This window comes from Carettochelys insculpta, chromosome 25 (assembly GCF_033958435.1).
Source record: "Carettochelys insculpta isolate YL-2023 chromosome 25, ASM3395843v1, whole genome shotgun sequence".
NCBI classification, from domain to species: domain Eukaryota; kingdom Metazoa; phylum Chordata; order Testudines; family Carettochelyidae; genus Carettochelys; species Carettochelys insculpta.
This window is the reverse complement of record NC_134161.1, coordinates 16,311,845-16,336,675: the sequence shown is the minus strand read 5'-3', so window position 1 is coordinate 16,336,675 and position 24,831 is coordinate 16,311,845. Positions and strand designations below refer to the sequence as shown.

The following is a 24,831-nucleotide window of genomic DNA, read 5'->3' as shown; positions in this document are numbered from 1 at the left end:
CAGCACCAATGGACAGGAAGAATGGATTTGACTCTATCATCTGTATCTCTGCCCTTGTGCCAAGAACACTGCCAGGGACTCAGCTATCAGTACCTAGAAACATCCACAGAGGGTATGGGGATTAGAAGACTTATAAAGTGTAAACTCGGTAACTTTTGCTTAAACCATATAAATTATTCTACCTATCATCACCCTCAGCCTAAAAGCTGCCCTAATGGAAGCTCAGGAGGGGAACGGGGTATATAAATATGCAAAGCTCTACTAGACTCAGAGGAAGAAAAGCAGATACAAGACCTGATGTGTCATCTATCAAGTTGAATCCCAACGTCTGCAAGATTTCCTATTTGACACAAGCTGAAGCGAGCCAGCCAAGCGTTAACAGTGGCCTGCATGCTACTAGCTACAGCTATTCACTGACCAGACTTTTCTGCTTGCTGACAAAGCTGAGGTGTTTGGATCTGAACTGAGGGCTACTGCAATTTCTTTCCTGTTCGGAATAATCTTGATGACAAACATCAGATTTTAGATCAGACTATAGACTTTGGGCTTGTCTGTACTGACACTCCTGCAATGGTCCAACTGCACCTCTGCTGCTGTGGCTTAGTGAAGAGGCTATGCTGGAGACAGGACAGCTTCTTCAGCTGGGCGTAAGTGCTCCTCCTCCCTTAGAGGTGGTAGCCATGTCAATGAGAAAAGCCCTCCTCTAAACACAGCACTGGCTACACCAGAGGTCAGGTCAATATAACGGCGTCACTTTGGGATGTGGATTTTCCACACCTCCGAGCAACTGTTCTAACAACAGTAGTGCCTGGTGTAAACCAAGCCTCAGAAATCAACTCCACAGAAAATCAAAGGCAGACGGGTGTGCGTTGCATGCGCACGCACTGACTCTCAGAAGCACAGTTTTAAGCTAAAAGCCTATGTTGTGAGGGAGACGTTTGAAAGCAAAATACCACCATAAAAGGAGCTGAACATGCCAGTAAAAGACTGTCTTCTTCGTACCTAAGAACTTCTGTTTAAAAGTTATTTCAGAGTTTTTAACATTTCTTTGCTTGCATTCACTGCAAACACAAGTATATTAAGCTACCGTGTGGTCCTCTCTTTCTGAAGGTGACTGAGACTCTCCTCCAATGGATTTGTAGGCAAGAGCTGCAGAAACTGTGTAATGCTAGGCCAGGAGTGGCCAACCCACAGCTCTCAAGCCACACATGGCTCTTCGCTCCATGAAACATGGCTTCTGCTTGGAGCCACGCGCCTGGACTGCCCACGGTCGCTCTGTGCATGCACCCCAGTGCCTGGAAAGAGAAGCGCAGGTTGGAGTGGAGGGAGGGGGATGGGGGTGCCTGGCTCTGGAGGATGGATGGGGAATTGGGTTAGAGAAGAGGGACTGGGAGTGATTTGATCTGGGGGAGTGGACAGGCACCGAGCCACATATGTATTTATGTTTATCTAGTTACACAGATAGGTAGATAAAATAAATACATGGTTGGCTCTCTGCACTCTATCCACAGCTATTTTGGCTCAGTCTCTAACTGGTTGACCACCCCTGTGCTAGGGTGTCAGAAAAGGCCTCGGAGTGGGCATAACGGAGTACCCCCAGAACAACACCCCCGCCTCTGCCAACATAGCAGCCTGGAGCTAGGGGGGATGTAAATGATGGGTGGGGCACAGAAGGGAAATTACATGGCTGAAGCTTTCTTATCAGTGCTAGGAGGGAAATGGTTTTCCCACCCTACAAAACTTTTCAAGATATCCAAAGTTTTCGTCTTCTCCACCAGGATGGAAATCAGACTCTCTTAAGCTTTGCACAAAACTAATGAGAGAGGCCCCTCCTCTCACTGCCCCCCACCCCCGGCCTACCGTTGAGTCTCATTCAGACTATGGCCTTGAACCTGGGTGTCTCAGCTCAACAGTGAGGCTAGTGGCTACTTTGGGGTCTCACTCCAGTTCGCAGTGAAAATTGCATCCTGAACCTGAAACCATGTGCACGGGGTGAGTATACCCCTTCCTGCAATCCCTCTCCCCAAAGTGACGCACCTGCAAGCTGTGGAAACAGAGCAGGCTGAGACCAGGTTTGGAGTCACTGTGGATAGTTCTCTGAAAACATCCACTCAATGTGCACCAGCAGTCAAGACAGCAAACAAACAGAATACTAGGAATCATTAAACATGGGATAGAGAAAGAAACCGAATATCTTATTGCATCTATATAAATCCATTGTACACCCACATCTTGAACAGTGCATAAAGATGTGGTCAGCTCATCTAAAAAAACAGATTGGCATTGGAAAAGGTTCAGAAAAGAGGAACAAAAATGATGACGGGTTTGAAACAGGTGCCATATGAAGAGGGAGAAAAAGACAGGGACTTTTCAGCTTAAGAAAGAGGAGACTAAGGGGAGATATGATAGAAGTCTGTAAAATCACAAGTGGTGTGGAAAAAGTGAGTCTTTTGTCCCACCCTACGTGCTGTTCTTATTCTTCCCACCCTTGGGGAATGTGAGGGCAGGCTTGACTCCCATCCCCCACTGCTAGTGCCAGGACTCTCACTGGACCTATGCTCTAATGAGAGCTCTGCTTCTCCCACAGCACACTGCCACCTACTTGACTCTGCACAATGCCACTCCCCCGCGTTTTGGGAGATGAAACACTGCCCTTGCTTGCCTCTGCCTTTCCTCAGCACAACTCCCACTCCTACGCTCTGGTTTGGTTCCATTTGCTGGCTTGTGTTCCGCTGGCTGGCTCCTTGGCTTCTCTAGAGTGGTAATCTCACATTATTAATCTGTGATTAAATAAATTTGTTGAAGCCTGTTTTTCAACTGTCTCTGCAACAACCTACTGGATGTTTGTTTATGGAAAAGAGATTTTGATGTTTATTATATATTTAGACTTTGGTTTGGTATTTGATTAAGTCTTTTCAATACTTTGATTAAGAACACATAATGGTACGAAATCAACATGATGCACATTAAAGAGGTTGAACACTGATTAATTGAAAGGTCTCAAATATAAAATCAGGAATCACCATCAAATGGGGACATTTACGGTGGAGTCGAGTCAAGAGTAGATTTTTTTTTTCCTAAAAGATCTGCTGCCAGTTCAACCATAGCATTTGATCTTCAAGCAAGAATTAATTCAGGGAAGTAGATTCTCACTAGACTATCACAATGGTGTTGTCAGCTATTTTGTCTTGTTCTGTCATTGTTCTCTCCAGCTCTATGCAGATGGCTGGTCTAGCAAACCTCGATCGTGCTATTCAGTGCTGTTCCATGTTAAAGCCTGAAATTTTGTTGCCTTGGTAACACTATTTAGGCTGCTCAGTGCTTCTGTCCTTGAAGATACGCAGTGTGTTAGTACAGCAGTTGTCGGTGATACCCATAAAGGCGAACCACATGCATGGTTCAGGGGTGAAGGCACTTGGCCGGGTTTATTGCCAATGAAGCACAGTACAAGCTTTCTGGATCAATGTTTACAGTTACACTAACACATGTATGCTCATTACAATAGACTCAGTGCGTGATGACAGACTGCACTCTACGATATGCTAAACAAAGGGTTAAGGCACAATACCCTGACATTTACAGGTTGACGCAAACAACTGGAATGCACAATTTATGCCCCAATCTACGTATTTTATGACATCTATTTGCTACCTTGTTCCTGAGATCTTGAGCAAAACATTCTTATTCTTTGTTTTGTATAACATGGGTCTATCCATCCATCCATCCACCTTGTACTAGATTGGGCTGTATCTGTGCAAGCTAGAATATATTTACATAAATACCTAGTGCCTATTACACTAGCCAAAACTTCACCAAATTCTTGTACTGGATAGTGAACATGTGAGCATTTGCTTAAACATGTAGCCTGAGTTTGGTTCATTGCCTTCAGACCAGGACTGAGATCTTTTTACCATGCTCAAAGACTCTCTCTCTACCATACCTTCTGTCCCTAAAATTTATAAAGCTACTTCCTACACCAGTGATACTCAATTAACTCTACTTGAATTTGAGAATTTATGACAAGAGGTGGGCTGTTTGCACAGAAGGCTGACAAAAGAAAAAAAAATTCAGCTACCAATAAAGGACCTTGAGTGAAGCATAAATATTAGTGTTTATCATTTAACAATGTTTATAAATCAACATTATTACCTGTCTTTGTGTCAATTTCTAATGGGTGAATAATGCTTGGAAAACTTTGTGAACAGTGGTTCCCAGGAGTTCAGAGCAATGTCACACACTGGTGAGGATGCTCAGCCACCAGGCCATTGTGGTATTGGGATTTTATACCATTCATAGTAGGAAATGCAGATTTGCAGAGGTATGTCGATACACATATAAATTAAAAAGAGAGGGCTATATTCTGGCTAGTCTGAAACTGATCAGCATATTACATTGCAAAATCCCAAAGTCTCGCTTCTCTGAATTTAACCTTCAAGATGTCCAAGATACGGAACACTGCCATTTCTAAATGAAAGGCACCTTCATCAACTGAATCAATGCTGTTGTTCAGCAGGGCAAAGTCCCATCATAGAGACAATGAACAGATCACGAACAAATAACAACAAATTTTTTGGAACTTCAAATTTTTAAATCCCTTTTTAAAGATTTTATTACAATGCTTAGGAATTCTTGCATCATTTTCATCAAAGTTTCATCTGTAGCAACAACACTATATAAGAAAGAGGAGCAACATTCCAGTTACATCTGCCTGAAAGATTTCAAGGTTCCTCTAAAAGGCACACACTTTTTCAAATAGATCCCCAACCCTGCTTGAACAGCCTTAAAGCTGCAAGTTGAGGGAACTGAAGTGACTGGTAGTAATATACAGAAAAGCTATACTTCATTGGACTGCTTGTTGTTCCAGGAACTTGTAATCCTTGCTGGTATTGTGATTTAAAAGACATTCTATTATTTCTTTCTAAAGTGCACAAAACCTCTAACATGTGGCCCATACTAAACCAGCGACTGTCGTGCTGCTGTCCATCTGTAACAAGCAAGTTTAGTTTCTGCAGATCTAGACCACCTTTTTAAAAAAGCCTTTTATCACCTTTTCAAACATGATTTCTCCTGGAGTATATAGACTTCAAACGGTGATGGATGCAGAGTCTGAATGAGCTCTCCCTTGACATTTAGTGATGTGCTCCAGAAGATGACTTTAGGTACTGATCTCATTTGCATATACACACCCACCCTCTATAGGTGCTTGGCGTGACTGAACTGCTTGCCCAAATGATCATGTTTGACTGGTGTTGGATTCCCAGTCTCCCTGTTATTGGGGCAGAAGTAATAAAATGTTGGTATCCTTGTGTGACTCAAGGGCAGCAGAACTGTGCTTGCCCTGTTTAAGGGGCTCACCCTCAACTAAAAGCATTCACGAGACAGGAGCCACGGGTTCCAAAGCCCAGGGAGCTAAGAGAGTGTTGAACATTTGTGTTTGGTGTTACCTCAGATTAAGTTTTAGCTTTTCTGTCTCTTCTAACAGCAAAATTGATTAAGACTCAGTTGGAAGTCCTGTTACACACTATGGTTCTGAGGTCACTGGTACTTCAGTATAAGCATTAGATGGGAACATTTTGTGACAGTGTCTCTGACGCAAGAGACTGCCCAGTATGCTCCAGGCCTCCACCACTAAGAGTTGAAATCACTGAATGGACTATTAACTGGTTAGACCTGAATACATCCTGGCTGGTGGACAAACACATAGTGCTGAATGGCCTGCTGAGCGGTTGGTGAAAATAAGCAGAGGCAGCAGAGAGAGTGCAGTGCCTTCTTAACCCTGCCTGTGACACTATGCCCCCATATTTTAATGATAATATTTTTGGGTATGAATATGCATAACATGAATATGCTTTATGCAAAATGTGGCATGTAACCTCTCACTGAAAAGCCTGTAATCTGCTAAATGTGTAGATTCTGTTTGGGAGCACATATTCTTGCACATGAAGCTAGAATATGAAGTGTAAACCTGCTTATTAAACTAGGTCTTCTAGTGAAAGCCATTAGTGGCATGTAAGGAACTTAATGGCCTGGTGCTCAAGGCAATGTGTAGTAATGGAGTGAAAATATAACATTATGCAATGTAATGTTTCTCAGTGTACATGACCAGCCATCTTTTCCGATTAGCAGAAAGGAAGAGCCTCATGCCATTGGTAAAAATGCATTAAGCACACTGTTTGTGTTTGTTATTAATATTAAAACAGAAACTGACCAAAAGGGTCCTTGTGACTCACTGTGGTCACCCTTTTACCCTAGGAGTGGACGTCCTCTTTAAAAGTGTGAGAATGTGTTTTGTATTATGGAAGAATTTGTATTAACAGTTGTTACTTTAATCTCAGAATATTTTGTACTAGATCCGTTTTTACAAAAGCAACCATGTAATCCTTCTTTGTGTGAAGAAACTATTTACAAAGAATGTGAGTGTTTGAAAAGAGATTAATTTGAAAGCCAGTACAGCATCCAGATGGCCAGAAGAGGAGCCGGAGACTGAGGAATACCAAGCAAATATCAGTTGTACCCATTTTATTTAATTGCAGGTGAGGGGCAGATCTATGGCTCTAAAGTTAAAAGCAAGCACGCCGAATGTACAAAGATAACAGATCCCATCAAAATCAGGGTGGGGCAACACCCAGAGAAGTCATCAGCAAACTGATATTAAACAATCTTCAGATAAATATATGTTGCAAAGTGACCCATTACAACAAGATGATAAAGATATAAAAGGAGCGATCAAGGAAGACAGTGCCATTGCGGAGCGATTAAATGATTTCTTTGCTTCAGTCTTCACGGCTGAAGATGTTACAGAGGTTCCTAAATCTGAGCCAGCCTTTTTAGGCGACAAATCTGAGGAACTCACTCAGATTGAAGTGACATTAGAGGAGGTTTTGGAATTAATTGATAAGCTGAATAGTAACAAGTCTCCAGGACCAGATGGCATTCACCCAAGGGTTCTGAAAGAACTCAAATGTGAAATTGCGGAGTTATTAACAGTGGTTTGTAACCTATCCTTTAAATCCACTTTGGTACCAAATGACTGGAAGACGGCCAATATAACACCAATATTTAAAAAAGGCTCTAGAGGAGATCCTGGCAATTATACACCGATAAGTTTAACATCAGTACCAGGTAAATTAGTAGAAACACTAGTAAAGAGTAAAATTGCAAGGCACATAGAAGAGCACGAATTGTTGGGCAAAAGTCAGCATGGTTTCTGCAGAGGGAAGTCGTGTCTGTCTAATCTATTAGAATTCTTTGAAGGGGTTAATAAACATGCGGACAAGGGGCACCCAGTGGACATAATATACCTAGATTTCCAGAAAGCCTTTGACACGGTCCCACACCAAAGGCTTTTATGTAAATTAGGTGGTCATGGGATAGGAGGAAAGGTCCTTTCATGGATCAGGAATTGGTTAAAAGACAGAAAACAAAGGGTCGGAATAAATGGTAAATTTTCACAATGGAGGGGGGTAACTAGTGGTGTTCCCCAGGGCTCAGTCCTGGGACCGATCCTGTTCAACTTGTTCATCAATGATCTAGAAAATGAGGTAAGCAGTGAGGTGGCAAAGTTTGCAGATGACACCAAGTTGTTCAGGACAGTCAAAAGCAAAAGGGATTGTGAAGAACTACAAAAAGATCTCGGCAAACTGAGTGATTGGGCAGCAAAATGGCAAATGAAATTTAATGTGGGTAAGTGTAAGGTAATGCATGTTGGAAAAAATAACCCAAATTACACGTACTACATGATGGGGTCAAATTTAGCTACGACAGATCAGGAAAGGGATCTTGGAGTTATAGGGGATAGTTCTCTGAAGACATCCACGCAGTGTGCAGCGGCAGTTAGTAAGGCAAATAGGATGTTAGGAATTATTAAAAAAGGGATCGATAATAAGACAAAAGATATCATACTTCCCCTATATAAAACTATGGTACGCCCACATCTCGAGTACTGCGTGCAGATGTGGTCTCCTCACCTCAAAAAAGATATATTGGCATTAGAAAAGGTTCAGAAAAGGGCGACTAAGATGATTAGGGGCTTGGAAAGGGTCCCATATGGGGAGAGGCTAGAGAGACTGGGACTTTTCAGTTTGGAAAAAAGGCGATTGAGGGGCGATATGATAGAGGTATATAAAATCATGAATGGTGTGGAGAAAGTGAATATAGAAAAATTATTTACCTTTTCCCATAATACAAGAACTAGGGGACACCAAATGAAATTGATGGGTAGTAGGTTCAAAACTAATAAAAGGAAATTTTTCTTCACACAGCGCACAGTCAACCTGTGGAACTCCTTGCCCGAGGAGGCTGTGAAGGCCAGGACTCTATTAGGGTTTAAAAAAGAGCTTGATAAATTTTTGCAGGTTAGGTCCATAAATGGCTATTAGCCAGGGATAAAGTATGGTGCCCTAGCCTTCATAACAAGGGCAGGAGATGGATGGCAGGAGATAAATCACTTGTCTTCTGTTCTCCTTCTCTGGGGCACCTGGCATTGGCCACCGTCGGCAGATGGGATGCTGGGCTTGATGGACCTTTGGTCTGACCCAGTATGGCCATTCTTATGTTCTTATGATGCAGCAAAATCCATGGATTTGCATGATAAGGGATTCCTCTAGAAGATGGGGTGTCTTGCAATTTTCTTTGAGTTCCATCCCACCAAAAGATGCTGGAGCATCAGTCCAGACTCGCAGAACCCCACTCCTTCCTCCTACTTACCCTTGGTTGGCCACTAAGCTACTGTGAGCAACAGACTGGTAACTATAACATCAACGACAGGGGTTGGGGAGATGCATGTGTGTGTGTGTGCGCATATGCTTGCCACGTTACTTCTGTACACTTAATATACCTAGCGTATGGCCTTTTCCCCTACAAAAGATCTTTTGGGCTTCTTATCAGCATAACAAATAATCTGTTTTGTTTTTCCTGTCAGCCTAAACTGTGGCTGGTCCTACAAAGACTGGTGATCATACCACCAAGTATAGGAATCCATCTTGAATTTGGTATTTTTCCATTGGGATGGGGTAGATGAAACAGACTTCCTGCCCTGAAAAAATTCTATTTAAGGGAAGAGAAGCAAACAGTGATCACCTTCAGCTGGCTTCATAAACTACTTCCCACCTTCAAGAGGAAACGGGAAGAGACCTGGCAACAAACAACACCAAGGAGGAGAGAAGCTGTTAGAGCCAGGTCAGAGAAAAGAGCAGTTCTGGATTGAAGAATTTTACCTGAAATAAGGATGGAGGGTGAGGCATTATATTTTGTACCAATTTCTCTTATGTCTATACTTACCAGGAGACTGACCCGTTCAGGGTTAATCTTCCAGAGATTGATTTTGCGTGTCTGGTAAAGATGCATAAAACTGATCTCTCTGGGGTCAGCAGTTGACCCCCTATACTCACCCTCTCTGTATAATTACTTTTGGAGAACAGAGTCATTGTGGGGTTGGAAGGAGTTGGGTTCAGTATTCCCCATAAGCCGAGCACTTTGGCAACCACCCAGGAGAGATTCAAGTGCTGCCCAGCTGATTAGCAGAGTGTCCACAGCCACCACCAGTGGGCAGCATGTTTCTATTGGTGGTGCACACCTGCACATGCCTTGGTGCACATAAAATTTATTCCACCCATGGCTGAAAAACATTAGAGGGCACGCTGGTTGGATTTCACATACTTGAAGCAAAACAACCCCAACCCGTTAGCAGGGGAGATGGGCAACTCCATCTAAATGTCCGCCTGCTGCACAAACACAAGAAGGACCAGTGGCTCCTCATCATCATCTTTGGGTGGAGGATGCTCCCTACTAGAGCATCCTGGCTCTGCAAATGGCCTGTGGCCTCATCACTGAATCCAAAAGAATACCTGCCTAACCCTGATGAGCAGTCATAATCAGTTCCTGCTGTTCCAGGCATCTGGCCTATGTCTCTCTGTCACTCCACAGAGCGGATCAGCTCCCTGGCTCTGTTCCTCACAAAGCCCTGGGGCAGCCTTTCATGGTCCCATTATATAGAGAAGAACCAAGGCAAGGTTTGGAGACTGCACAAGGAGTGGGAGGAGGGAGCCAGGGAGCTGGGGAGCCAGCCCCACATAGTAGTGAGTGACATGTCATTGGCCACTCAGGTACAGGGTCACTGTTGTCACTACCAGCACATCTGGGTGTCTTCTGCTAAGGTGTCTCCATAGAATGGCAGTTCCAGAGCCCCCCCCTCTCCTAACATAGGACCTCCTCCCCTGCACAGTTATTGCAGGAAGCAACGTCTAGCTGCCCTACCACCACTCTGAGGTGGTCCAAGATCTGGGATCGCTTGTTCCTGACAAGGCAAGAGGGTGCAGCTACTTTCCCTCCCAACCATGTTTCCACCTTCTTCTTCTCAAACTTGCCGCTCATTTCTACCCCTACTACAGCCCCTCCATTACCCATTATACACCTCACCTGCTGAGGATTAACTTTCACAACTGCCTGTGATTGTCAGAAGTCCACCCCAAGCCCACCTTCCTCTACCCTAACCACTGATGCACTCAATGGATGTCTAAGTGGGCATCTTTAGATTCTCACTCGCAATTCAAAACATCAATTCGAAAAACCCTTGTGGTGCAGAATGCCCTTCTCATCAAAAATGAGTACATCGTGTATCACTTTGGGATTTTTCATTCTGTAAACATTTTGGTATTTTAGCTTCTGGTTCAAATTCCAAACAGAATCGGATTTTGAAATATTGAAATTGACCATGAAATGAAAATTACATTTCTGATCAGCTTTAGAAACAAGCAAACATATCAGCACTGCCGCAACACTGACACCTGTGAAGTACTGGGCCAGCTGAGCTCCCTTCAGTGCTCTGTAATGTGCCATATACATTAACAATCAATATCTGCATTGTTCAGTAGGCTGGGAAGTCCAGGCTCTACATTGTTCCAACTGTGTCTTGGTGGAAGATGGTACAAATATCCTCAGTGTCATTCTCAAACAAAGAACAGCCGAGCTGACAAAACTCCCATTACATGCATAAGAGGTACTTTCATCTGTGGTTTCACAGTATACATGCTTTACAATCATTAAAGGAAGGTGACCTCAGTTCGTGCAGTTTGAGAGAGCTGTTCCGAGCTCTGACAGGTGCTCCAATCTAACATTCTGTTCTTTCTAGTTCTCAAAATAGTTACTGGACATCTTACCTTCTTCTTTTATCAAGCTGTAAATGGGCTCCCAAAACATGAGGATTTTTTTTTTTTTTTAAAAGAAGTAATGCAAAAAGTAGAGTCTAAGAAGTACCTCAGAGTCAGAAATATTGCCATTCAACAACTCGATATTGGGGTCCCTCCAATCCTCGGTGATCGATGGCATGTAATTGTCAGTTAAAGCATCCCAAACCCTGAAAGTAGAAAGAACTTGTTAATAGCTGTCAGGTGGAGCCAACTCTGCCTACAGAAAGGGGACCATCTCAAGAGAGAGTTGTGGCATCATACTCTGTTCATAAAAACCCTGAACCAACATTCACAGATTTCGAAAGTCAGAAGGACAATAATGATCATTTATTCTGACTACTTAATACAGATCAGAGAACCTCGGCCAAAAACTTCTGTATCAAGCCCATAACTTTTCTCTGAGCTATAGTATATCTTTAGGAAGACATCCACTCTTGAATTGAAAGCATAAAAGATTGAGAAAATTGTTTTGTGCTGTTATTGAAATTTATTCACGGACACAAACTGATTCTTTATTTGTATTGTGCGTGTTAGTTGCTGCTAACATTGAAATACAATGGCTACTGGCAGGAATATTTGCTTGGTACAACTAACATAATTGGGAAGGGATGACCTGGAAGATGTGGAGCAGTTCAGCTACTTGAGGAGTATTATGGGCAAAGACAGAGGAACAGACAAGGATATCAATGCCATGATAGGGAAAGCAACAGCTGCATTCAAGACTTATTCCCATATGGAGTTCACAAATACCACCTGTAAAGATGAAATTGCAGACCTGCACCACAAATGTGAAGACTGTGCTCTTGTATGGATGCAAGACCTGGCATACTTAAGTCTTCAAATCACAAGCTACTGACATTCATAAACAGATGCCTGAGGTACATCTTTCACATCAAATGGCAAGACTTGGTCACAAATGCGGAGCTTTGGAATAGAGCAGGACAAGAGCAACTTGAAATTCAAATCAAGAGAAGAAAGTGGGGGTGGCTAGGCCACACTCTCAGAAAACCATCCTCCAGCATAGTCTATCATGCTTTCAAATGGAACCCACAAAGAAAATGCAAAAGAGGAAGACCTTGAACAATGTGGAGAAGATCTAATGAGACTGAAGGATAACAACTGGGACACTCCTGGAGTCAGCTAGAAGTTCTCTCACGAGACAGAGTGAAGTGAAGAAGACTTGTAGATGACCTATGCTCCACCTTGAGGAAAAGAGCTTAAGTTAAGTAAATCACGATTAAACACTCAAGCCTAATGGGAGTCATACAAGATGGCAAGTGGACATTGCGTGGCTGAATACCTCACATAAAGGTGCATTTCTAGGAATCACTGTGAAAAATTCTCCTTCAAAGCCTCTCTGATTTGAATAGCACCCAGATGTGCCCTTCTAACTGATCTGGTATCTGGCAGCTCAAAATCAGTGGCCAGCTGATCAGTCTCAGCCTTCCCTACTAAGGAAATTTTTCCCCTTCAAATCACAAGTAGTATGCATTGTACAGCAGGCTCCAATGACCATGGAAATATTTTCCTCACTGAGGTCTAATCTGCCCAAAAGTCAGTGCCAGCGACCTTTTAATCAGCCAAAGGCACATTCAGTGGTCATTTGGCAACTGCTGAGCCTGTAGTTGAAGCAATCCTGCTGTTGTCTAGTTCTGCAGTGTAAGTCTTCATAAGCCACGGGAGCAAGGAGTAAGCAGGATCTCCCAGGACCACTATAGGCATTTCTACACTCTCCACTGGAATCTTCCAGTTGTGCAATAAAAAATCAGAGCATAGCATTCTGTACAGTTTAGTATTCCTACAGATGTATGCATCTGCATCTTTGGTGACCACTCTGTAGTGAAAGAGCCCTGATGATTTACTAGTGCCTACAAGACCATACAGAAGTAGCTCTTTCAGTTAATTTACTCTTGTCTCATGAGGGTCTGAGGCCAAAATTGGAATGTGTGTTTCATCCATTACCTCACTGCAGTTAGGGAATCCCACTGCCTTGAAACCATCAAGTATTTCCTGCACATTACCAAGAGTCATGTAGAAAGAAGGGATTAGTAGCCCCAAAGACTGCATCACCACATCCAGGGTGGATTTTCCAAAGCCAAACAGATTTGCAGCTGACTGGTAGCAGTCTATAATTGGCAGCTCAATATATGGAGGTATACTTATCTCATAGAGCTGGAAAGGATCTTGAACTCACAGCAGGACTTGTCACCGTCCCTGACGGATTTTTTTTTTTAAATCTGTTTGCCCCAGAACTCCTAAATGGCCCCTCGAGGACTGAACTCACAATCCTGGGGTTAGCAGGACAATGCTCTAATCACTGACACGTGCCTCCCCCTGCACAGCTTCCACGCAGGCATCACTACTAGCTTTTCAACAGTGAGGGCAACTCTCATTTTGGAGAGTGGATTTCCACATCCAAACACTCTGCAACCAGTGCTTCTTATTCCATACACGCATCATGATAAGATTCCATTACTCAGTGCCTGTTTCCTGAGCCCAGTACTAACGGTCCACCATGTGCAGGTGCTCTGAATGCCAGCAGTGAGCTTGAATTATTTCTTTTTATGGCACACAGCATGGCAGACACCACTTTCTGTTTTGCAGCTCATTTAATACTACAGGACCAGCTCCTTTGTGGTCATAAGGCTCACAACTTCTTCAGCAGTTCAGGCTCCATGCTATCCGGCAGAGATGGCGCTGCCCCGTTTAAAAGGGCTGCTAAAATGGCATGAAATGAAATCAGAAGTCCATGGAATGACTGGACAAAAAGAACTGCATGATGAGATAATGAACAGCTGATGCACTGTAATCCATTCCCAGAGCTCCCAGGAACAGAGGATGGCAGACTGCACAGTGGAATAGCTGCCCACAGTACAACTCTCACTCTCTCTGTTGATGCAAGAACACCAACTGTGGGTGTGGTCTGCCAAGGCAAGGAGCTGTGTGCGGATGTGCCTAACTAATGTAATTAAGGCAACTTATGACCACCAACATTCTTTAAACTGACTGGATTCCGTAGTGTAGAAAAAGGACTTTGTCTCACTGGTGACCTGGAAGCATTGAAGTTAATGCATTATAAATAGACAGTACATTTTTTTCAAAATAAAACATTTAAAACAACCTTTTTACAAACAAACAAAATATTTACTTATTCAAATGTTTTAATTTTCCACAACCATCTTCATGACTTGCTGATCCATTTTTAATCAATAGTTTTCAAAACCATAATCAAAATTGTTATCAAATGTTTTTGTTTACTGAAAAGTGTTGAGAATCATTTCCATAATGATTTTCACAAAAAAATACTTTAAAATGCAATGAAAATTTTTAAAAACAGGAAACAGGTCTATTGGAAACTTTACACAATGAAAACTTCTTCAAATTTTTAGTATTTTCTTCGTATTTCTTTCTCCTTTTTGACCAGGTTTAAGTGGACTCTTTGGGTTAAAAGAAATTAAAGCCTCTGTGGCTTAATAAAACTACTTACTCCTCATCCTGAAGATGCTCTTCCTCCTCTTGTATCTGGAGGTGATTTTTTACAGGAGCAAGATTCTCAGTTTTGGCATTATAATTCCGAAAGCAGACATTCAGCTTCTCATCAAATTCATTCACCAAGTCTTCCATGGATTTGAAGCTGATAATCTCAGAGGAGAAGTTCTCAAGCTCAGAAAAGGAGGGATCTTCCAGATGCTGAGGGGATGAGCCATAAAAACAACGGGGTTTTTCTTCTCTGTCATCAGTATAGCAGGGTCTTAGATCCTCAAATTCCTCATCCAGACTCACCAGAGGGGCTTCCATCTTGGACTGCCTACAGTGAGAGAGACCCCTTCAAATCAGATTATCTAGAACAAAAAGTACAGCCATGAATAAATAACAAGGATTAGTAACCTGTTTGCATATGCTTTGGCTACATCTGCACAAGAGGGCTTTTTTGGCAAAACTTGCCTTTTGTTGGAAAAACCTGTGGAGCATGTACATGCAAAAAGTGCTTTGTTGACAATCTGTTTAAAAAAAAACACTCAGCACATCCACTGGCAGCATTATACCTCTTCATTTTCAGGTGTAATGCTTTTCTCAACAGTTCCTTGTCAACAAAACAGCAGCTGTGCAGATGCTCTGGGGCCCTTCTGTCAACAGACAGGGCTTCTGGTTCACTGGGCAGCCCTGTTCACACAGCTTCTGGTCAGCCATTCTTTTGAGAGAGGGCCAAGCAGTCGGGCTGCTCTCTGTCGACAAAGTGGATTGCTCTTTCGATCTGCTTTTATGTATAGTCACAATATGTCAACAGAAGCTTTGCCAGAAAATCCCTTCTGACAGCCACTTCTGTCAACAGAGGCTTCTCGTGTAGACATAGCCTGTCTGTTTCTGAAGACTTCAATGCACTACTGTGAAAACAGTAGCCCTGCCTATACTGAAGGTCACATCAGAACTTTGATTACAGCCGTCTAAAATGGGAGTTGCTCACAGCTGCCTAAAAAGTGCATTCGTGCTCTGATGTTTTCCTGGTTTCACTTCAGCCAGAAATTAATTTTTGGGAAGTCTGAGCACACTCAGTTTAGACCTTTTTAAGTACTTCAACACACTTTACTCACACAACTCAAAAACAAACTAATTTCAGAAACTGATTTTTTTTTCCTGGCAGGCTACTCTTCACAAGAAACAGAGCTTTTGTCTTTTTTGCTAAAAACCAAAATCCAGCTAAGACATGAACATTTCAAAATAAATTAATACATGCACATTAGAAATTTTTGCTAACTTTGTCAGATTCAAAACCATAGCTCTAGTTATCATCATAGGATGGAATGGTCAAAAGGATTTGTGCTCCTAAGTCACGTGTGTATTTCTGAAAATCTCAGCCATTGAGAGAACATTTTTAATGAGAAAAATGTAAATCATAATGATGAATAATTTCAGAAAAACCTTATCAGATGTCCAAAACTCCAAAATCCCCAAAATTAGGAAAAAGGGTATATTAGAGGAGAAGGGAAAGCAACGTTGAAAAATAATATATAATAAATGGAAGAAAGAGGAAGTTGATAGTAGTGGATATAAGTCAGAAATTAGGAATAGTATAAAATTGATAAGGGAAGCAAAGGGGCCAGTGAAAAAGTCTACGGCTAACAGAGCTATGAAGAAGAATTTTAAAATATATGAGAGAAAATATAAAACCTGACAATGGTATTGATCCAATACTTGGTGGAAATGGCAGAATTATCAATAACAGTATAGAAAAGGCAGCAACTTTTGATAAATATTTCTGTTCTATCTTTGGGGATGATAACACTCATTCCACTCAATTAACATATCTGGAGAATGTAAAACTCAGTCTATTAAAGTTAACCATTTTCATACAATAAGATTCAGATATCTTGCATGCAAAATCTTTAGAAGAGCTGTCCGAAGAACGATATGGATATTTACTTTTAATTTTCAATAAGTCTTGGAACAGTAAAGAACTTCCAGAATACTGGAAGAAAGCTCATGTTATGCCACTTTTTAAAAATAGGTAAACAAGACAACTGGGGTCTGTCAACCTGACTTTGGTCCCATGCACAAAAATGGAGCAGATAATATGGGATTCATCTAATAAAGAATTAAAGGAGGATAATGTAATTAATGCAAATCAACCTGTATTTATAGAAAAGTCATCCTGTCACATAATCCCAATACCTTTTATTATGAAATTATAAATTTGGTTAATAAAGCCAGTAGACTACTTGGACTCCTATAGTAAACTCTTTCATATCCGACAGCCACACGACCTGGAGGTTGCCGTATATTCAAAAATTCTGGATAATAGAGTGGTCTACCTAGAAAAGCATAACACGAAAGAAAAACAGAATTAAATATTAAGAAATGAAAATGTATGCAGAGTACTTTATTTACCAACAGCAGTATTATACACTGTAAATGTGCATTGTATTTGCTGTGTTTATTTGTATTTATTTATTCCGTATTTATGGAAAACATAACTAAAATTTACTTATGGTTAAAATGCTGGTTATTTGAGAGTTATGGATGATAGAATGACAGTTATGAAAGAGTTTACTATATAAGGCTTTTGACATAGTACTTCATGAAATTTCCATGAAAAAACTATGAGGATATCAAATTAATACGTGCCGTATTAAACTAGGACTGTGGGACTGTTGTGCCCCCTTAACTGTCTATCTAGATTTGTCTGACACTGCCTTACTGGTGACAAGCAGCAAACCCCTGCAGGTGCGGTTACCACAAAGAACCACCAGACGCGGTACCCCGCACACAGCCAGATTTCACGACTGCTCCCAAAGCCATTCACAAATCACACCGAGAAAGGCACTAGCCAAATACCCCCAGCCCCCAGCTTGTAGCACCTGAATACACCAAGACCCTTTCTTGAACAGTGAACTGCTGAACCAGTTAATAAACTTGCATCAACGGAAAGTGGACATACACCAGCCTTTGTAACCTGAGCAGATTTACCAAGCACTTCAGTAACACTCACCAGGAAGGATAAACATTGGAAGATGTTTTATTGGTTATAAAAATAGATTTTAAGTGAGACTGTATCAAGATGAGCCAGAAAAACAGGATGAACCTGGAATAGGATTGTTTATCAATAAATCTGACAAAAAAAAGAGATGAAACAGAGAAACTTGGAGTAGCGCTCTATTTTGTCATAGCTAAATCAGTGCCAAAGGTTTGAAAACTAGAAGAAAATGTTATTGGAAATCAAATTTACTAAAGCCCATTTTGTTAAAACATAGAAAATGATAAGCATTCACAGGGATGAAGAAAAATATGCAAAATGCAATTCCCATTTTAAAAAAATTAAACAGAAAGGTTTTATTAATCCCTTTTTAAGAACTCCAAAATAAAAATGAACTTAAAAAAATCACACTGTATTTTTGAAAAATGCAATTATTTAAATAAGGCACACACATTTTTCTTTTATTTTCCCAAAAAAGACCTTCATTGGATTAAGGACATGAGCAAGGCTGGGTAAATCTGCTAGTATTTATATGAAACATTAAGATCAGAACTTTCAAATGAAGAGAAACCTGCTTGGGCAAGAGGTTCACATGTCCCATGCTGCTCCACCTGGCTGGTTTGGGGATGGGTGTCAGCATATATGGACATTTTAACAGGCGTGTCTGACCAAAGGAACCAGCAAATGCTAACTACCCAGCCCAGCTGATCAGACTAGTGACGATTCTGACTGTAATTCATCCTACATTGTGCTATCTAGTTTCTCCAGTTCCAGAAGCCTACGAGTATTTGATTTGATTAGACATTAGTCCATCTAAGAGGAATGTTCACAGTTGCCTAGACAGTTGTTCCTTTGTATTAATTTAACTTCACTGTCACCATTGTTGTCATAAATAGCTACTAATGGCAAGCAGAAATGACTGTTGTGCAGGCTCTGAGTGAAGCCTGCAGCACACAAGGGCTGTTGGACTGATGTTATTGAAATGGGCATCGAGTTTTGATAATTTCTAATTCAATTCATAGTTCTCTGAATTGAGCACTCCTGATATGAAAAGAATACCCATATAATGACCCATTTTAACAATTTTTGGAGTACATTTGTTTTTCCACAAAAGTGAGAGCAGACGTTCACTCCACCACTCCTAACTTGCCCTGTCCTGCTATTCCAGCCCCGCAGCCAGAGCAATGCTGCCAGTGTACAGGGGGTCCCTAGCATGTGTCTTCCCATCATATCCATCATTTCATGCATCCATCACTCATAAATAGAACCTATTCTGATTCATATCAGTCCCAATGTGTTTATCTGTTGTTCCACCTTTTGCCTGCCCTTTCTGCATTCAGAAGGCACTGGGAGGAAGCAGGAAAAAAGGTGAACTTGAGGAGGGAGCAGAAGGAGGTGGGGCATGAGTGGATGGGGGCAGGATGAGGCAAGGAGGACCATTATTTCCATTGTTTTGGTATCTGTCCCGTGCTTTTCAAGAATCAACCCCAAGTATATAAGGGGAAGCCCCATACTGTACCACACACCTGCAATACCAGTTATCTTTTAATCTCTTGGAATCTCTGCAAACAAAACATGGAAGAAACCCTCTTTCTACCGTACAGTATTCTCAGAAAAGGTAACTAAAGTGTAATACAACATCTGCCCTTTGATTCTGAATTTACCCCCCATTTATCCCAAATCCCACCTTTTTAAGAGTCAATTCCATCAGCAAAATGCCTTCCCAATTTAGCTTCTAGACAGGCAGCAGAAAAAGAGCAGAAATTCTGATCCTCTGCTTCACTGCAGAGAGTACCTCAATTCCCTTTCGCAAACATGACATGACAGAAGCAACTCAAAATGAAAAACAGAAAGGTGCAGAAGCCAGAACACTAGAAAATATCTTTAAACCACCATAATTCACAAAGTCTGAGGCCAGAAAGAACCACTGTGCTGACCCAGTCTGCCATTCTACAGACTACAAACTGACCCTGGAACAATTCCTGTTTGAACCAGAGATTTTTTAAAAATATCTAATCATGAATTGGAAATTGCTAGAGATGGAGAACCCATCCTAACCTTTAGTAACTGCCTTGATGCAATCTCCCAGGGCCTCTCTATTTGGCCCTACCTCCCAAAACCTGTCAGCTCAGGACATCTTTCCCCACCTCTCTGGTTTAACATGATTCCCCCAATGCACAATTGTGCTCAGGGCTGACTTTGAAATTATTAGAATCTCTCTCTCTCCTGGATTCAGCCTCACAATGTTGTCTCCATGTTAACCCTTCCTTACAGAGCATGGTCCCTGCTGAGTCATACCACACTGGGATAAGGCAAGGTGAACCCTCAGTAAACTGCCTCCCTACAGAATCAGACCCTGAAACTGACTAGTCTCTGCTTTGATGGGGACCAGCGAGGGAGGAAGGAAGGAGCTGGAGGGAGAAAATCCTTGTCATTTTGTCAGGTGGCAAGAAAAGATGGTCTGAAAGCCATGGTGGAGAGTAACAATTCCACAATCTGAGCACCCCCCAACAATGCTGTTCTCTTTGCAATAAGCACTTTAGGGCTTTCTAGGGAAAGCACAGCCAAACAAGTATGTTAGTGATATCAGGTCACCTCATGTTAACAGACAGGCAGCAATATCGCATATCCCACTCCTCAAAAGTGCACACATTCCACATCCCTAAAGGCACCACTACCCCATATATGCACAAACACCCTCCAGGACAGCCAAACAATCGTTTCCAAACACACAAACACCCACATCTCACACATTCAGACACCATTAATCTTCCCTTCCCACACAAACACCAGCAACCTCCCTGCACACCTTCCCCCCCCCACTCCTCTCCCCTCCACATACACACGCTCATTCTTATCTCCCTGAACAGCGGCTCCTACCCACATCCAACACCAATCCCTATGCATGCACATACACATGCCTCTGCCTCGTTGCAGACACAACCCCCTCCAGGTACACTTTCCAGTCCCCATAAAGCCCCACTCCTGCACAACAAAGCCTCCTTCCACCAGCTCCAGGCACAATGGGTTCTGCTTCTCCCACCACAGCCTTGCTTCCCACACCGCTCTCCTCCATACCCACCTCCAGTTCTCAGCCATCACCAATATGTACAAAACCCTCATCTCAGCACATTATACACGCGTACCCCAGCCCTCAGCCCTCACGCTCACCTGCCCATCCGCCATCTCAGCCACAGCACCTCTCCCGCTCCTCAGCATCAGCGCACAATCACTCCCCAGTGCATACGCCGCTTCCTTACACACCTGCACACACCAGTCCTTACCGCGCACACACACGCACTGCCCCCGAACAGATAGAGCCTGTTCTGTGTACACACACACACAGCCAGATCACCACAAACATGCACAGCCACACACACAGCCTGTTCTGTACACACATTCCCTCCTGCACACACCCAGAGCCTGTTCTGTACACAGGCCCCTGTGCACGCGCGCGCACCCCCCCCCCACAACTACCTGTACACGCAGATGCACAAAACCACCCTTGCACAGACACGCTGCGTGCGCACGCGCGCGCACACCCAGACAGCCCGTTCCGCGCACACAGCCCCCTGTGCGCGCTCCAACGCACACGCGCGCGCGCCCTACCTCTGTCACAGCGGCCCGGCCGGCGGGGGCGGCTCGCAGCGCCCGGCCAGACCCGGCCCGGCCCCAGCAAGCAACTGCAGCGGACGGGGCTCGCGCTCGGCGTCCCGCGAGGGCGGGGGGTGTTTAACCGTCCGCCAACCGCCGCGCAGCGCCCGGGCTGCTCCCCGCTCTGCAGAGCCGCGCGCGGCTGCGGGGCGCTCCCGGGCGGCGACGCACGCGCACCGCCCAGCCCCTCCCTTCTCCCCCTCCGGCCGGCCCGGCCCGGCCCGGCCCCGCCCCGCCCCGCCCCGGGGGCCGCTAGTGAGAAGCGAAACACACCCGCCTGCCCACTGGGGTCCTCCGCCGCGGGGGCGGACAGGTGCAGGAGCAAGCGGGGCATTGCGGGGTCTGGGGGGGAGCGGTGCAGGAGCAGACGGGGGTGTCGGTACGTGGAAGCCAGCAGTGTGTTTGGGGTGCGGGATCTGGAAGGGAGGGGCAGGCGGGGAGTTGGGGTGGGGGGGTGATGGGTCTGGGCAGGCGGGGATGCAGGGGTGTGGGATGCGGGATCTGGAAGGGAGGGGCAGGCGGGGAGTTGGGGTGGGGGGGTGATGGGTCTGGGCAGGCGGGGATGCAGGGGTGTGGGGTGCGGGATCTGGAAGGGAGGGGCAGGCGGGGAGTTGGGGTGGGGGGTGATGGGTCTGGGCAGGCGGGGATGCAGGGGTGTGGGATGCGGGATCTGGAAGGGAGGGGCAGGCGGGGAGTTGGGGTGGGGGGTGATGGGTCTGGGCAGGCGGGGATGGGTCTGGGCAGGCGGGGGTGCAGGGGGGTTGGGGTGCGGGATCTGGTTAGGAGCGGGCAGGTGGGGGTGAGATGGGGGTGTGGATGGGAGGGGCACAGGAGCTGCCTGGGCGACAAGGTGCACTCACCTTTGCAGCATCCCCGGATGCACACAGCTCTGCGTCGCCTCCCCCGTGGACCCGGACACTGCTCTCCCATGCTCTGATTGGCTGGAATTCCATCCAATCAGCGCAGCGGTACGATGCCTTAGCGCGGGCTGCTCCGGTCCCCTGGCTGAGGGAGCAGCGGCGTGGGGCGGTCGCGGCGGAGCGCTTGGTCCGGACCCGCACCATGGGCCGCACGCCTTGGAGGGGAGCCGGGAGCCTCGGGCTCTGGCTCGGGGCTTCCTCAGGCCTGCGCTGGAAGCTCTGCCTTAACCTTCAAGCTTTGTGCCTCACGGGCAGTGCAATTCCTCATAACAAGCGGGCGCACCTACTCACACCGTCCGCAACCTCTGCTTCCCTGTCCCGGGGGTAACTCACAGGAGCTTGTTAAAAAGGTTTAATTTCTTCTGCCAAAGAGGGGCGATTTAGGGTGCGTGAAACAGCCCTGGGGCACAGAGGAAAGGCAGGGCAATGCCGGAAGTATAGTAAACAATGCAAAATGATACTGGCTGTTGTTGTTGGTCTTGATATTAAAAAGCTCCTTTTTGTTGTCTTTAATTATGCCAGACTTCTCTGGGCTTCCCTTATGAATTTTCTACAGTTCCTAAAAAGAAAAAGAAAAAAACCCAACCACTTTTTTTCTAATTTTTCAGACAAAAATCTTAGATGTTATATAAAAATTGCAGGCACTCTAAGGAATCAGAGAAATTCCAAAGCCACAGAGCCAACCCATCACAAAAGTATTGGAGCCTTCACAAATAAAAAAAATACCCCCAAACGATGGAAAATGACATAGAAAATTACAAAAGGCCACAGAGCCTTCAAAAATATAACAAACCTCTGAATATCCCCCAAAGTCCTGGGTTCTATGAAAATCCCCCAAACTCTAGAAGTATGCGGACTTGTGAAAATATCAAAAGCCCAAGGACTGCTGAAAATTCCCCAAAGCTCCAGAAAAAAAAACCCCTAAAATAGCAAAAGCCACTATGCCCCTGAAAAGCTCAAAAAAAACAAAAAACCCCACCTTGGATCATCCTAACATCCCCAAAGGCTCAGATGTCTTACTAAAATATCAAAAGCAGCATCAGGTAATCCCAGAGAACAGAAGCTGCTTGTGTCCCCATGCCAATCCCTCCAGCTCCCCCTCCCTCTGGCAATATTTGTTGTGATCTGACAACCTTCCTACAACAGCCATGTGACTCCTTTTGAGTAAGGAGCCCTAGTTCAAGAAAAACAGTTACTGTAATTCACTGATCCGTCCAACTATGTGAATCATTATTGTGTATGCAGTTATGAGATTTTGCTCTCTGGTTGTGTAGGGGTTTTCCTGGTGCAGTCAGAACTGTGAGACTGCGGAGCCCTCTGTCCTACCAACCTGAGCTCCTTCTCACACTGTGATGCTGGCCGCTGGGCGGGGAGGAGGGAGGTAGGATACCCAACCGAGACACATGAATGCTTTTCCCAGACTCTCAGATAGCAACACCTGAGCATCTCCAGCCCATTCTCCACCAGCTTCTCAGCCTTGTGCTCCAGAACTGTATCATCTTGCCACGGTCAGAAACCTGAACAGTGTAAGTTCATTACCACACCACCCTTCCCTCACTGTGGAGAAGATACACACTAGCCTTTGTAGCCTGAACTAAGATTTCCGAACACATTGTGAAGAGACACTTATAAACACAGGTTTATTAACTACAGAAAGACTGAAGATAGGTTTTAAGTGACTGTAAGCAGTAAGAATGGAGATCAAAGTAAACTTGCAATCTGAGTTCTACAAACTAAATAGAATTTGACTCAAACAATGTCTCTCCCAACAGATGATATAGCCAGATCACAGATCTTCAATACACCAACCTGGCAATGCCTCCCAGCCCAGTTCAAAGTCTTTGTCCTCCAGCTGTATCTGCAGAGGCTGAGTTGTGCAGAGAGTGAGACCAATGCATGATGTCATTTCTTCTCTTTACAGTTTCTTCAAGCTTGCCGGAAAGATCTTATGCTATCATATGGGTCAAGCAGTCTCCACTGTATCTCTGTCTGAGTTGGTCATTGGGAGAGTAGATTTTGTTCAGTGGGCCACTGGTGTGGGTGGCCACTCCACTGGATGGGGGTTCAAGAGTGCTGCTTTTGAGATGGTTTTATTAAAATACTAAATGTGCCCAGCTTTGAGAGGGTGCAGCTGAGGTGTCCTAGCTATAGTGTCAGTCAAATGCCTGTCTAAAACCTTACATGGTAAGTGTCAGTCTCGCATGGACAAAGGGTACAGGTGTAAGCAGTGTCAGGGTTTGATGATCAATAATGTAGACAAAACAAACAAGCAGTCCTATAGTACTTTAAAGACTAACAAAATGGTTTATTAGGTGATGTGAATTTCCAGATCTGAAGTGGGTCTGTCCCACAAATCTCAAGTTCCCACAAGTTCCTGCAGGCAATGAGATTTGAAAGTTGGAAAAGGTATTTCCCACATTTATTTAACACTTCAGAAAACCAGAATTACATAAGGACTGTGCCTGTGGTGGATCACTATACTCAGCATGCTGCCCAGGGAGAAAGCAGTATTTTTCAATTGGTTATCAGCACAGGTGTGAGATGCTGGACTTGCAGATGGAGTTTGTGTATTATTCTCAGAAGGATGTCAAAATTTTGA

General features: G+C 44.1%; 1 protein-coding gene across 9 annotated transcripts in view; it reads right to left on the bottom strand.

Moving 5' to 3' along the window:
• Positions 1 to 22,198, bottom strand: part of FEZ1 (fasciculation and elongation protein zeta 1) — a 54,298-nt gene extending 32,100 nt beyond the window's left edge. For 2 of the 9 annotated variants that reach the window (XM_074977099.1, XM_074977098.1), the window contains exons 1-2: positions 14,674 to 14,994; positions 11,254 to 11,353 (exon numbers count right to left, since the gene is read on the bottom strand). In XM_074977099.1, the coding sequence (XP_074833200.1) occupies positions 11,254 to 11,353; positions 14,674 to 14,984 (411 nt within the window). In that variant the 5' untranslated portion in view covers positions 14,985 to 14,994. The other 7 variants (XM_074977095.1, XM_074977093.1, XM_074977092.1 and 4 more) reach the window with 7 other exon arrangements.
• Between the last annotated feature and the right edge of the window lie 2,633 nt (positions 22,199 to 24,831).